This window comes from Primulina huaijiensis, chromosome 9 (genome assembly GCF_012295235.1).
Source record: "Primulina huaijiensis isolate GDHJ02 chromosome 9, ASM1229523v2, whole genome shotgun sequence".
NCBI classification, from domain to species: Eukaryota; Viridiplantae; Streptophyta; class Magnoliopsida; order Lamiales; family Gesneriaceae; genus Primulina; species Primulina huaijiensis.
The window spans coordinates 8,329,528-8,344,486 of NC_133314.1; the positions used below are offsets into that span (position 1 = coordinate 8,329,528).

A 14,959-nucleotide genomic window follows, 5' to 3' on the forward strand; every position below is an offset into this window, starting at 1 on the left:
TATAATATAACAATAATAATTGATGAAATATTTATTGTATCAAAATTAAACAACAAATCAAGATAACCACTTCAATGGTATCAAGCATTTGATGTAAATTGATAACAACAAATAATTCATTTTTATACCTACAATAAAAAGAAATTAGCAAAATGAAAAGAAATAAAGAAAGAATATACAAAATATAAACAATCTTACTTCACCAAGAATTCATCCTCTTCACCTTGACATAATAGATTTAGCTTTCCATGAACTTACTTTTGATCAACACTAAAAACATCACTCATAATTTCGAAAATGAAAAATATATTGGAACTTAGAACTTTTATACACACTCACACTATATTTTACAATGAGATAGAATGATTCTCAAGCTAGCACAAGGCCTCTATTTATAGGCCAAATGAGAGAAAGAGTCAAAAACTTTATTAATGTCATGTAGTTGTAATAGTAGTCTTTGTCTCCTCCAACTTCAATTTCATGTCTCTTCTTTCAATGCTTTGTTCCATGATTTTAGTCACCGAATTTGACTCTGCTCAAAACAGCAAACATGTGTGGAATTGTCGGTAGATGAATTTGGCCACTTGGTTCATCTCATTTGGTTAAATATGAAAATAGTTATGATTTTTTTACTATATGCTGGTCATGGTGAAAGTACATTTGTCCTCCTTTTGATATTTTCACAATTTGATCATCTTAACCAACTTTTTAGGCAATCATGTCTCATGCAAAGTTGTAGATAATTTCTCAAGAATTCGAAACATGTTTGAATCACCTCCATTTGAATTTTTTAGCTTGAGTTATCATTATTTTACAAACACGTAGAAAACTTGGAAATAAAACATATTTAGTAAGACATTTAAATATAAACACACAATACTAAAATAATATAATTTTATAATTCTAATGAAACTTAAATTTTAGAATATAGGTTTTAACATATAATAAATTATTAATTTTAAGTTTCATCAAAGTGGTGGTAAATCTCTCTCCTGCCTACTATCCTCACCGTCCTCCTAGCGAGGCTCATCATCTCTCGCGCGCTCAAGAATGCGTCTAGGAGGCATAATGTTCCATATATACAATCCATACGTAACCAACATGCATAATTCCATTATTTCTTTAAATTTAAATAAATATTGCATAATCATAATCTTGACAATAAACATTTCATGTAAACATGCTGATAAAATATTTTATGCTTTAAACGAAATGCGTAAACGTAAAACTTACAGAACGAAGACGTGACTTCATGAGCTTCTCGAGATCAGTAGTAGAACAAACCTTTACAAGAATATAGGCTCTGATACCAGCTCTCGAGTCCCGTATTTCGTATTTGAAAATTTGCGGAATTATTTGAAATTTTTTTTCTTTAAAAGTAAATAATTTGCCTCATTCTTAAAATAAACTGATTAAAAGATTTAATGTTCAAAATAGCAGCGGAAGTAAATATTTGTTTCAAAACCACAACTTAAAATAATTCATCATGATAAAAATGAGTTTGCATAATAATGATAAATAAACTGAAGCATGAGGTCCTCGGGTTCCTACTACTGCCGACCCAAGCTAGCTCACTGGTCCCCGCCCTCGGTCTCGACCTCATCAGTACCTACAACAATCAAGTCTAGTAAGTCTAAAGACTCAGCATGCATATATCGTGAATAACAAGTACATATATCATAAAATCGCATGCAACGTAAAAATATCATATCGTAAAGCGTAACGTAAAAATCGTGTCATGAGTAATTATAAATACGTGCGTAACTGAAAATCGTACATAAAATGTTTGCTCGATAGAGCCATGTCATGACATAGCATATCACAATTCTTTTGTAGAGATAATGTTCTACGCAAGTGGCCCATAACGTAACATGAATCGTCTGATCAGACTAAACCACAGTATACTGGGCGGTAGAGATCATCACAGCCCTTGGACTGGATATCCGTGCTCATACATAAACATAAACCGGTCGTAAGTCACCGGATGAAGCAATAATCCCATAAGCTGAATACCATAAGCGTGAGGTGGCCACAAGACATAACGCATATATCTCAAAAATAAACATTTTATATTTTTATGCACGAAATATAATTAAAATCCTGTTTTATTTTACCACTTGAGTTGGATCGTTCCCAAGCTCGCTGCGACCTAATTCTAACATGAGGAACATGCAAATAAACTTAACTTGACCAACCCTTCAAAAATTGAATAAAAAACGAGACAACTACGCCCAACAAACTTAGTATTCAACCATGGCTTCTTACCAACCCGAACCAACATCGAACCATCGTTTAGCCATGATTAAAATACTCCTAAAATACTGGAAAACATAACCATGTGGCTTTAATACACGAAAATAGTGAATGGAGGCCAAAAATCGTGAAACGCTCTTTCGGGGGTCACTTTGGCACATTGCACCGTAAATTCTCGTACGACCTCTAAACTTAACCAAATCAAAAACGGCCAAAAACATGACCTTTCTAACTCAATAAGGTACTGTCCAGTCCAAGGCCATAGGCTAAAATCCAACCAAGAACTCTTACGTGACCTCTGAACCACAGCGAAGCTGCTGTAAAATTCGAGCTGCAGCAGCTGTGCTTGCTTTCCTTTGTTTAAGAGGCTGCTGGTCATTGGGGAATGAACCACTGACTAGAGTCCCTTACTAACATCCTAAGGTGTAGCTTTAACCATGGCTAAGGGGCCTAGGCCAACCACAATCCAAGCAAACACCCAAGGCAACCGAAACTTGAAACAGACAGCACCAAAAATCTGTACTATGCGATTGTTTGGATCGCTTGCTGTCATGTGTCGTTCCAGTGGTCATATGACCAACCATGGCTCAATCTAGACATGATGAAGTGTTGTATGAACCAAGGTTAAGGGCTAAAAGCCAACCAAGATCCATCCAAAACCCCAAGAGCCGAAAACTCACTCACAGAAATCAAAAATGAAACCCGAAGGGGCACTTGTCTTGTTTGTTTTAAAAACCGATGGGACCATGAACCAAGCCATGAAAGGTCCTATTGGTCACGTCCTAGACATGCTAAGGAGGGGTTCTAACCATGGCTACAGCCCCTAGGACAGCCAAGATCCGAACCCTTACCTTAGACAATAAACCATGCAAATCGAGACACGAAATTGCACCAAGGAGAGTTGCTGTCAAATACGCGTTGCTGGGGGGGAAGGGACTTAAACCAATGGACTAACAACTTCCTAACACACTCTATATCGTGTCTAGATGCAGCCTTAAACGCCTAGAACCAAGCCAACCCCTGAAACCACAAACACAAAGCAAAAACCGTGAAGCATGAAGGTGGCCGAGAAAAATCTGTGCAGAATTCTTTTTAAAGTTGATGTCATTATTTCGGTTTTGCTACATGAATTATGAACATAACATGGTTTAAAAATATGTATATGACTTGATTGAAGAGAAAAGAAGGACATACACATGCCTGGAATTTGTTTACAAAAGAAACAAAAAATTACGACGAACGCGGCGTGGCGGAGACGGAGTTCTCTTTTTCTTTCTTGTTTCCCCTCTTATTTCTCTAGTGCGTCTCACGATTTTTCTGAAGGTTTGCTACTGATATTTTCGAGAGGATGGAGAGGAGAGAAGGCTAGGGAAATGAATGAGGAAGTTGCAAGATAATTGGAGATTTGAATGGCAAGATACAAACTTTTCCATCCTAGAGTTTGTTAGATAGGAAATGATATGATATCAAGGGATTTTGAAGGATAATTGAGGGATGAATGGACGATTATTAGTCTAGGTACAAGGTAGAAATATTGCTTAATAATTTTGGTGATTAAAAAGAAGGGATTATCATACCAAGAAAAAGATTAAAAAAATGAATCAAGATGGTGAGTTGTCAAATATATATATTTTTTTAAATCTATAAGGGAGGTGGCCGATTTTCTTATCAAAAATGAGGATAGGAATAATGCCTAATTATTAATTAGTGGGGATTTAAAATGAAAGAATCATTCTACCATGAAGGGATAAATAAATATATCAAAAATGGAGAGTTGACAAATCAAAAATTAAATCTTAAAGAAAGTGGCCAAGAATTGCTTATTAAAATGGGGTGGAAAATATTGCTAAATCTTGTATTTTAATCTTTAAAGTTTTATCTACCCATTAAGTATTTTAGTGAATTAAATAATTAATTTAGGATAGTAATTATCTTGCATGCATGTCTAATTTTTAAATTAAATTTACTAACATGTTAAGTTACAATTTCTTAAAAAAAATAAGCCTAGATTACTTTATCTCAATTGGTCACATATTTTAATTTAGGCTTTTAATTAAATTATTGGACATAAAAGAATTTATTTACTACTTATCTCTAATTAATTAATTTAATTCTTAAACATTCTTTTACATTAAAATAATATCCTTTATCTTGAATAAATTCTAAGATTATTTTCTTATCATTCAATTTTATCTTAATACTCCAACTCCATTCCGGCCTCACTTACTTAACTGAAAAGATAAAAACTAAAATACTGCGTAAAATAAATGATAATAACTCAATCAATTTTAAAAGAATGAATTTAAATCCTCATGCATAAAAATCATTTTAATTTAAATAAAATTAATTATGCATGGCTTATACGTAGTCTGATTCAACGGGTTCTACATTAATTGGGGATCAGACTGCTAGGAGATTTTTGAGAAGTTGAAGCGAGCTTTGACTTCAGAGCCATTTTTATCAATGCCATCAGGGCAAGGAGAGTATGTTATCTATACAGACGCTTCGAAGCTTGGTTTGGGTGCAGTCCTGATGCAGAATTATCGAGTGATAACATATGCGTCTAGACAATTGAAGGTTAATGAGAAAAATTACCCGACTCATGATCTCGAGCTTACAGCAGTAGTATTTGTTCTGAAGGTCAGGATACATTACTTATATGGGGATAAGTGCAAGATTTTCACTGATCATAAAAGCTTGAAGTACTTCTTCTCCCAAAAAGAGTTGAATATAAGGCAGTGGAGATGGTTAGAGCTGGTGAAGGATTACGACTGTGACATTAGCTATCATACCTGGAAAGCATATATAATTGCAGATGATTTGAGTAGAAAGATATTAGTTGTTGCTTAGTTGTCAGTTTACAGACCATTGCAAGAAGAGATTCAGTAATTTGAGCTTGCGGTGTATGCTTGGGCCGAGGCTCCTAATCTTTATACCATGTCAGTTCAGTCGACTCTGAGGGATAGATCCGAGCAGATCGGTCTTCTGATGAGAAATTACAGATATGGAGACTGAGAGATGAATCCATGGTCGGAAGTTGTATTCAAAGGAGTATGGCATAGTTCGATATCGAGATCGACTTTGGGTTCCTAGTGGCGATTCACTGAGAGATGTTGTTATGAAGGAAGCCCATAATATTCCATACTCCATTCATTCTAGAAGTACGAAGATGTATAAAGATTAGAAGACATTGTATTGGTGGTCGGGCATGAAACGAGACATTTTGCGTTTTTTGTCCGAATGTTTGATGTACCAGCAGGTTAAAGTAGAGCATCAGAGGTCAGCTGGGAAGCTTAAGCCACTTCCTATTTCCGAGTGTAAATGAGAAAATATCACGATGGATTTTGTAGTGGGATTGCCAGAGACTATCAGGAGATTCAACGCCATTTGGGTGATAGTTGATCGTCTTATGAAATCAGCTCACTTTTTACCTAGTAAGACGACATTCACCATAACTCAGTACGCAGATTTGTACATCTGAAAGTTAGTCAGATTGCACGGAATCACAGTGTCCATTGTTTCGGACAGAGATCCGAGGTTCACATCGTCCTTCTGGAAGAGTCTGCATTCAGCTATGGCGACGAAGTTGTTTTTCAATAAAGCGTTTCTGGAGGATCTAATATGATCTTGTGTGATTGATTTCCAGAGCAGCTGGGAACCCAAGTTACCGATAGTGGATTTCACCTATAACAACAGCTATCAGTTGTCTATAACCTTGGCTCCTTACAAGCCACTTTATGGGAGGAAGTACAGATCACCGATCCATTGGAATGAGGATGGTGAAAAAGTAGAGTTCGGTCAGGACTTGATCAAACAGACACTAGAGCTACTAGTCAAAATCCGAAATAAGATGAAGACTGTTCAAACTCGACAGAAAAGCTATGCTGATAAGCGAAGAAGGGAAAAAGAGTTTACACTGGGTGACCACGTGTTTGTGAAAGTAGCATCTATGAAGGGTGTTATGAGATTTGGCAAGAAATGCGAACTCAGTTCGATGTTCATAAGACCGTTTGAGGTTCTGAAGAAGATTGGAACATTAGCTTATAGAGTGGCTTAGCCACCAATGCTGACTGGAGTGCATAATGTGTTACACATCTCGATGCTTCGAAAGAACATGTCGAATCCTTCACATGTACTGAATTATGAGCCTCTGCAGTTGTCATCAAATATGTCCTACGAGGAGAGGCCTACACAGATTCTAGATAGGCAAGAGAGAAGGCTCCAAAATAAGGTTATTCAAATAGTTAAAGTCAAGTGGCTAAATCATTCGGAGGAGGAAGCTACTAGGGAAACTGAAACAGACATGAGAAGTCGCTACCCAGAGTTATTCGGTATGTCTTAATTTCGAGGACGAAATTTCATTTAAGGGAGGGAGGGATTGTAAGGTGCAAAATGCGATAACGTAATCCAACTGCATGAAAATCTAAGAAAAATGAAAAATACCTAATTAAATTATTTTATTTGTATTAATTAAATGTGGTAGACATGTTTACAAGTTATAAGTAGAGTTTTCTATTAGAATGGGTAAATCACTGCTTTCAAGAGTTATTCGAGATGCGACCAATGAACGGAGATCGATGAATGTAAAGGAAAAATATTTTTATTGAATGATTATTTTTAATTATTTAATATATGATATATTTAATGTGTAAATTTCGAAAATGGGGTCTTTTGAGATAATTTTACATGTCGAGTCGTATTTTAAACAGGTAATCGATTTTTTACTAAAATAAAGACTTTTTAGAGACTCGATTAATATTTTCAAAAACTTTCTTAAACGAGATTTCTTCCCTAAGTACTAATGGACTTATTATACTAAGATTATTGGTCCTAGTTGTCTACCCAAGCATTTGTATCCTGAACCTTGACTTCCAAGTCCTAAATCTCCTACACTCACATTCCTAAGACAAAGAAACATAGGGTTTTTCTCCCCCTAAAAGCACCACACACACCACATGCCCCAAGCATTCACACTTCGGTTTTTGAAGGCAAAAAAAATGCAGCAAGTTTTCCACGTCCCTCCAGCAACGCCTATCCGTGCCTAGACTCCAATATTCGAGCGTGAACCACGCAAAGACACGCCTTATTCCTTTTTTTCTCATCATTCATGCCATAATACACGTGAATATATATGTTTGCATGAAAAATCGATATCCTTTATATTATTTTTTTATGATATATACATTGAAAATTTTGATTTTTCTTGCATTTTCTTGATGGTTCTTGATGATGGGAAGAGGGCTGCCATGTTTCCATGGTTGGAGGGTCGAAATACACAAGGTTAAGGGTCCTTAGGTGTGCGATGTAGTCCTAGTATGGTGTACGGCGAAGGAACGATCGGGTTAAAGCTTGAAGGGCTAGGGCATGCGGGTTTTAAGGAAAAAAAGAGCAGGTTGTCCAGGCGAGGGGTTGGGCTCGTGAGGGTCCTAGCCACGAGCCATGGTGGCCCACACACGACTAGATGGGCAAGGTTGGGTTAGCGCAAGGCTAGGGCTCAACCTAGCCATGCGCAAGCGTTGGATCGAACCAAGCACGTCCTCGTGCATGGCACATAAGGCTAGTCCAAGAAGGGTCCTAGGGGTTGGTTATGGTCCTAGGGTGGTTGGTCAGGGTCTAATCTCGGTCATTAGGGGCTAGGATTGAAGGAGCTTGTGGTTTGTTAGGTCTAGGGTTTGGGTGATTGGTGCATAAAATTTCAGTATGGTTCTAGGCATCCCTAAAGGTTTTAAATGGCTTGAATTGGGTTGTTAAGGGGCTGGATAGGTGTTATTAAGCTATAGTTAAAATTTGGGAAATTTTGGTTAGGTTTCGGGATGATTCAGGTTAAAACCGGGACTTCGGTCCAAGTTCTAAAATGAATTACGAAATTTTGTCAAGGGGCTTAATTTTACATCTAAGAAATGTTTATGGGTGTGTTTTAAGTTGTTATGATAAGTTTTGGTGGATTCGGGTCGAAGTTTTGAGGTCCAGGGGTAAAATAGGAAAATTAGGATTTCAGGGGCAAAACGGTCATTTTATACCTGAAAAATGTTAGGAGTCCTGGATACTGTAATGATTGTTAAAAGTGTTTATTTTGAAAGGTTATGGAATTTTATGATGAAAATTGGCAAAAGCTAAAAGACATGTTTCATGCTTGATTTAAAAATAAAATGATATTTATGCATGTATTTTTATAAAGTGGTGTAAATGATGAAAATGTTTTGAATGAGGTGATTTGATTGTGACGGCAAGGAAATGGAGATTCATGAGGAACAAAGCCACAGTGGAAGTCGTTTACGGGACAAAGCCCCGAAAGGAACCCGATTATAGGCCAAGGCACAGAGGAAAAGTGGTTACTATTGCCTTGCCGCCTGGTACCATGATTACAACTGAGATTGATCAATGGACTGAAGGATGAAATGATGGTCACAATTAATGAACTGATTTCCCCATAAAAAGAAATGTATATGTATAATGATGAAATGAAATGTTTAAGGTTATGCAAGTGTTATGTTAAAGTTGTTTTATAAATGTAATTTTCATTGTTACATATGGGGATGTATACGTATTACTTGTTATAACAGTTAAGACATGCTAAGTCATTAGATCCACTAGGTGTGAATGATGCAGGTGATGATATTTTTGTTGAGACAGGAGGAGTTGATGATTGAACTGACTGGGCTGATGGTGCACTGAACCCTATGACCTTGCTAGTTTTCCGCACAATTGATGATTTAACAGTATAACTTTATATATTTTAATGACTTTTATGCGAAAGAGTGGTTTTTGAGAGGTTTGAAGATGTTTATGCTCTTTTTTGAAAAATGTTAGTTTTAGGTTTGGTTTGATGTTTGCGATTTTATGATTGTTACTGCAGTTATGGATTTTTTTATGTAATTAGATAGCCCGACAACTCATACTTACTTCAGCCTACTAGTCACATCGCCCCTACGTGCGCGGAAAGACTTCCCAATAATGATCAAGACAGGGCGCCCTATACCTGTCATGAGCTCTTACTACCCAGGCTGATCTTCACGTTGGTGGGCTTTGCTCAAAATTCATGGCTTCCTGACTACCCGAAACCCAGACTAAAGATGACCAGGGTATCTCTTTGATGCCCCGGATATTTTTGAGAGTATCACAAAGGAGAGTATGCAGAAACCGCTTTTGGTATCTCATGTTCTTGCCTTAATTCTACCTTCTGACCTCAGTAGTTCAACTATTCCTTCTTCAACAGTCTCCACAACCAAAATTGTTCAACTTGCAGATATTAAAAAGTGAATTCTTGATCAAAAACAACAATTTCTTGAAAGTGGCGTCCTTCCTCTGGATTAGTTGGAAAACATTAGACATCATGGCCAAGAACTTTAACAATTAATCGAAACTGCAAATATGATCAAATCCAAAGACATGTTATATTTTCTAATTTTAAAGAATGAATTCTCAAGCATGTCGTGCTTTCAGAATAAATTCAAGTCTATCTATGTTAAGCTGATCAGATTCAAGGCAAGATATCACTATAAGAAAAACACTAAACGACAACAGATTTTATCCGTTGTCGTAGGCCACTTAAAAATGTTGTAACTGAGGGTGTTGTTGAAAGTGCGTTCTATCATATTGCGACTATTTTTTTTTTTTGAAAAACAACGACGGTTTATGATATGGAGCGACGATTTTTTATAAACCGTCGCTAAAATTAGCGACAGTTTTTGAATAAATCCGTCACTATATTTTTTTACGTAAAATAAAAAAAATTACTTTTATAATTTAATAAATCTACCCAAAAAAAACTTATAAATCTGACTAAACTAATAATATTCATGATCTTAACTAAGAATTAGAAATTTACCAAGAATTGAAGCGAAAAAACGTATCCTATTTCGAAATTAAAATCGTTTATGAGAGAAAAATCTATCATGTGAAGAAAATGGACCGAAAACGCAGATATTTATAGACAAATTGCGACGGTTTTTGGTTAAACTGTCACTAATAGCGACTGTTGTTTATTAAACTGTAGAACCCGTAAATTAGACTACGTATAAGCCATGCATAATTCTAGATTTTAAATTAAAATGATTTTATTGCATGAGTATTTAAATTCTTTTTTTTTTAAATTTATTTATTTTACGTAGTAGTTTAATTGTCACCTTTTCAGTTAAATAAGTGAGGCCGGACTGGATATGGAGTATTGAGATAAGTTAATAAAGACTTATTCAAGAAATGGTAATTTAGCATGTTAGTAAATATAATTTAAAAAGTTGGCATGCATGCAAATTATTGAATTTCCTTGGCATTTTAATTAATTTTTAAAGCATTAAATGCATATTTATTTCAGTAAATTGTGTTTAATTATTTTTATGCATTTTATGCATAATTCATGCATGTTAAAATTTATTTCATGTTATTTTATAAATTCATGCATTAGGGTTTCTAGGTGCATTTCACGCTCGAACGAGAAACGGAGACCAGAGAATTTTCAGGAAAATTATTTTTAATTTTTAATTACACGATTTATTTTTATAAATTTATTTAAAGCGTTTTTAAGTGTAATTTTCAAAAATGGGAATTTTGGATATTTTTACCCGCATGATTTTAATTTTTAACGGTACGCTAATTTTATCGAGTCGGGGGACTTTTTAAGGTTTTGGCTAATATTTTCAAATCCTTTTTAACACGATATATTTTTCGAGAGTGCGTTTGGATTTAATGGGCCTACTTTTAAGCTTCTTGGGCTTAAAATCATTTTTTTCTTTTAATTAGTAACTTAGGGCTCATTAGCTAATTGTTAACTATTTAATTACTACTTAATTAACCCTAAACCTATCATTCCCCACCCCACCAGCCGACACCCCTCATTTTCAGAACCATTCCCCTCGGTTTTCACAGCAGGAAATTCAAGAAAGCTTCGGCTACCATTTTCTTGCAAAGAGAAATTCCTCCGGCCATCGTTCTTCGATATCCTCGCGTATATACATCATCAAGGCACGCATTGTACTCTCGTTTTTGCATCTCATACACCATATACATGCTGTTGTGTGACTAATCTGTAGTAAAGTCTCGATCCCACCAAGAATACGAAAGATTTTCGGTTTTGTTCATATGCTGTTTTTCTTTCATTGAAACTTACGTTTTTCTGTAATTGGTGCAAGGGGCTGCGATCCTTGTGGGGTTAGGGACTACTGGTGTGTCGAGATGTTTGGCTTGGGGTTTAGTTTGGTGGTTGNAAAGAATACGAAATATTTTCGGTTTTGTTCATATGCTGTTTTTCTTTCATTGAAACTTACGTTTTTCTGTAATTGGTGCAAGGGGCTGCGATCCTTGTGGGGTTAGGGACTACTGGTGTGTCGAGATGTTTGGCTTGGGGTTTAGTTTGGTGGTTGGACGCTGCTGGGGAGAGGCCGAGTCGAAGGTTTTGGTGAGGGGGCCTCGGTTAGTGCACTTAGGGAGGTAGGGGTGGAGTCGATGGCTCGAAGGCCGATCTGGGGTCTGAACCAGACTATATAAGATTTGAACCGTGGTTGTGGAAAGGTGAAGGCTGCTGGTACACCCATGGTATGGTTCAGTCGCGTGAAGGAGCATGAACCGTGGGTGGCTCATTTTGGGTTGGAGCGATCATGAGAGGAAGGGGTGGTACATGGAAGTGTAAGTGTGGGTTATTTGGGTCTAGGGGAGCCTAGATTAGTCATGGTATGATTGGTTGAGGGCTGGTGGCGGTGGAGGGGAGGTGAGCACGTAACTTTAGAGGAGAAGTAAGGTGGACGTGTCATGTGGTGAGGGTTGAGTTGCTGGATTTTTTCCAGCAACTGTCCAAGGAAATTCAAACGTTTAAAATCTGGGTTTTTAGGATTTTTAGAGTCTTTTAAGTGTTTTTGAGGTATGGTGAAAAGTTGGGAAAAAGTTGATTAAGTTTCGAGTCGATTCGGGTTAAAACCGGGACCCCGGCCCGAGTTTTAAAAACGAATCGTTCAAGTTCTGATTTTGGCTCGAATTTACGTCTAGGAATACTTTTGAAAAAAATATTTTGGGACATTTTAAGGATTTTGGTAAGCTTCGGGTCAATTTTTGAGGTCCAGGGTTGAAATGATAATTTTTGGGTTTCTAGGGACAAAATGGTCATTTTGCACCCGGAGTGAGATTTTAGTCATAGCAGCGCCCTGAGCACAAATCATAATATTTTAAATGTTCATGCATCACGTTTACAATTTTTATGCCATTATAATAATTATGGTGCATGCTTGGTTTAAAGGAATTAAGAGAGAAAAAGTAAGAAAGTGAAGAGCACTCCGTCTCCACCGCGCCGCGTCGTTATTTCGTTTGTTTTCTGTCAAAACAAACCAAGGCATGTTTATATCTTCTTTCACTCTTCAATCAAGCCATATAGGTATTTTTAAATATCGCAAGTACATGATTTTATTGCAAGAAGATCGAAATTGTTCATATTTAATTATGTTAGTTAATTATATTACGTGCAAATATTCATTTTGAGATTTATGCGATATTGCTTGTGGTCACTTTACTATCATGCTTAAGTCCGGTCGCCAGTTACCGGTCCGGTCGCCAGTTACCGGTCAGTTCAGTTGTTTCACCCAGTATACTGTGGCAGTAGTCTGATCAGACATACATTATTAAGTCCGGTCGCCAGTTACCGGCCCGGTCGCCAGTTACCGGTCAGTTCAGTTCAGTTCAGTTCAGGGACCACTTGCGTAGACCATAATCTCACCAGAAAATTATTACAAGTTATTTCATTACAGGGCTCCAAGGAGCAAACATTTTCACTATGATATTTTCAGTTCAGTTATGCACGTACTATAATTACCATTGAAATGATATTTTACGTTACACCTCAGTACAGGAAATTTTCACTTGCATGCGATTTTATTATTTATTTGCTTGTTATTTACGATATATGCATGCTGAGTCTTTAGGCTCACTAGACTTGATTGTTGTAGGTACTGATGATGCCGGGACCGAGGGCGGGGATCAGTGAGCCAACTCGAGTCAGGAGTAGTGGGACCCGAGGACCTCACTTTTCAGCATTTATTATTGTTATCGCTCAAACATTTTTATTTACTGTTGGATAAAATTTTAAAAGTTATTTTGCAAACTAAATTCTTCCGCTGCTATTTTTAAACATTATACTTTATTTAATCTTTTATCTATGAACAGGATATTTTATTTAGTTTAAAAGAAAATTTTAAATTTTTCCGCAAATTTTCAAATACGGATTTTTAGGCCTCTACATAAACTGTCGCTAATATAGACGGTTGTTTAACAAAACCGTCGCTAAAAAGCGACGACTTTATGAAAACCGTCACTAAATATAATAACACTTTAAGATAACCGTTGTTGTTTGTCCAAAAAACACACTAATCCACAACGGACCTCCCAAAAAAACGCTATAAGACAACGGTTTTTAAAAAACGCTAAAAACCGTTGTCGTAGACACATCAAAGACAACGGTTTTTAAGAAACTGTTGTTTATGAGCGGGTTTTTTTAAAAATACTGTTGTCTATGAGCGGATTTTTTAGGCTATGACAACGGTTTTTGTTGAAACCGTTGTTAAAAATAAAACACAACGATTTTAATAAAAAAACCGTTGTGTTTGATGTGTTGTTGAATGCCTATTTTCTTGTAGCGTATTATGAAACTACTATCAATAATCAGCACATCCCAGTCTTTTTTGGCTGATGATATCCAAAAAAATCACAAGGACTTTAGGTGCCAAAATGGACACAATGCAAGTTGCTTTCTCTGCTCAACTTTCTAAAATTTTATAGTTTATTAAGGATGTTAAAGCGAAAAAGGGGAAAAAAGTGAAAGCTCTTGTGAGAGAAGGTGTGACCGAGCGTAGGGATACTCATCCTGCACCTTCTCGTTTGAATTATTTTTTTATCTGTTTATTGTTTGATAAATTGAAATTCTTGCAATTATTATCTATCGTTTTTTTTGGATTCAACCGGCACTGGAAGAAATTTGAGCATTATCCTACAACATTAATGACACACATTAAAAATAGTAAAATATGTTGTTAATGTTATTATTTACGGCATTCCCTTACATACACGCTCTTAATATTATTAGAGTTCACACAAACAATATTGTGCAATAAAAGCACGCTGTAAATAATTGTTTCTGTAGCCAGCTAAAAACGTTATGTTGAAATGTATCATTTACATCATGGTTTGACCGCTCTTAATAATATTAAAATAAAATTGCGCCAATTTCCCAATTTTCATTCACATCTCCGTGTCCTACTCTATTTTCTCTGTATGTAATCTACGCTCTTCTCTATTTTCTGAACTCTAAATCGGCACCCTTCTTTCTGATTCACTGAATCGATCGTCTCCTTCACTCAAACGATCTTCCCGCTTCACTAAATCCCTCAGTGGCTTCTAGCTTCTAGCTTCACTCAATCGCTTCACGCAAGTATGGTCTCTTCTCTCAGTCACTTAATCGATAATTATATTACTCTCTAATTATTATATTCATTTTAATCGAGTATTCAATTTTTATTCTCATTTTTATACCCGTCAGAGGAACAGATATCCAAATCCTACTCAAAAATCTTATTATAACTTACAATCATAATTTTTCTAATTTTGAATTGTTTCAAGGAAGCTATAAATATTTACCAAATTTTTAATAAAATAATAAGAACATAAATTGAAGATAAAATTTCCCGTTGACATACAAAAAAATCATAATTAATAAAATGATGTCTACATC

At 36.0% G+C, this 14,959-nt stretch overlaps 1 protein-coding gene across 1 annotated transcript; it reads left to right on the forward strand.

Moving 5' to 3' along the window:
- Positions 1–5,590: 5,590 nt before the first annotated feature.
- On the forward strand, positions 5,591–6,310 carry LOC140983851 (uncharacterized). The gene is made up of 2 exons (XM_073451009.1): positions 5,591–5,644; positions 5,900–6,310. Exons 1-2 carry the CDS (start codon positions 5,591–5,593, stop codon positions 6,308–6,310), a joined length of 465 nt encoding a protein of 154 aa, XP_073307110.1.
- Positions 6,311–14,959: the final 8,649 nt, after the last annotated feature.

Excerpts from the sequence above, each read along its gene's own strand:
- LOC140983851 (XM_073451009.1), top strand. The coding sequence starts at position 5,591 with ATGGATTTTGTAGTGGGATTGCCAGAGACTATCAGGAGATTCAACGCC. Across the intron at positions 5,645-5,899 it reads GGAGATTCAACGCCATTTGG|AGCAGCTGGGAACCCAAGTT; the intron begins GTGATAGTTGAT and ends ATTGATTTCCAG.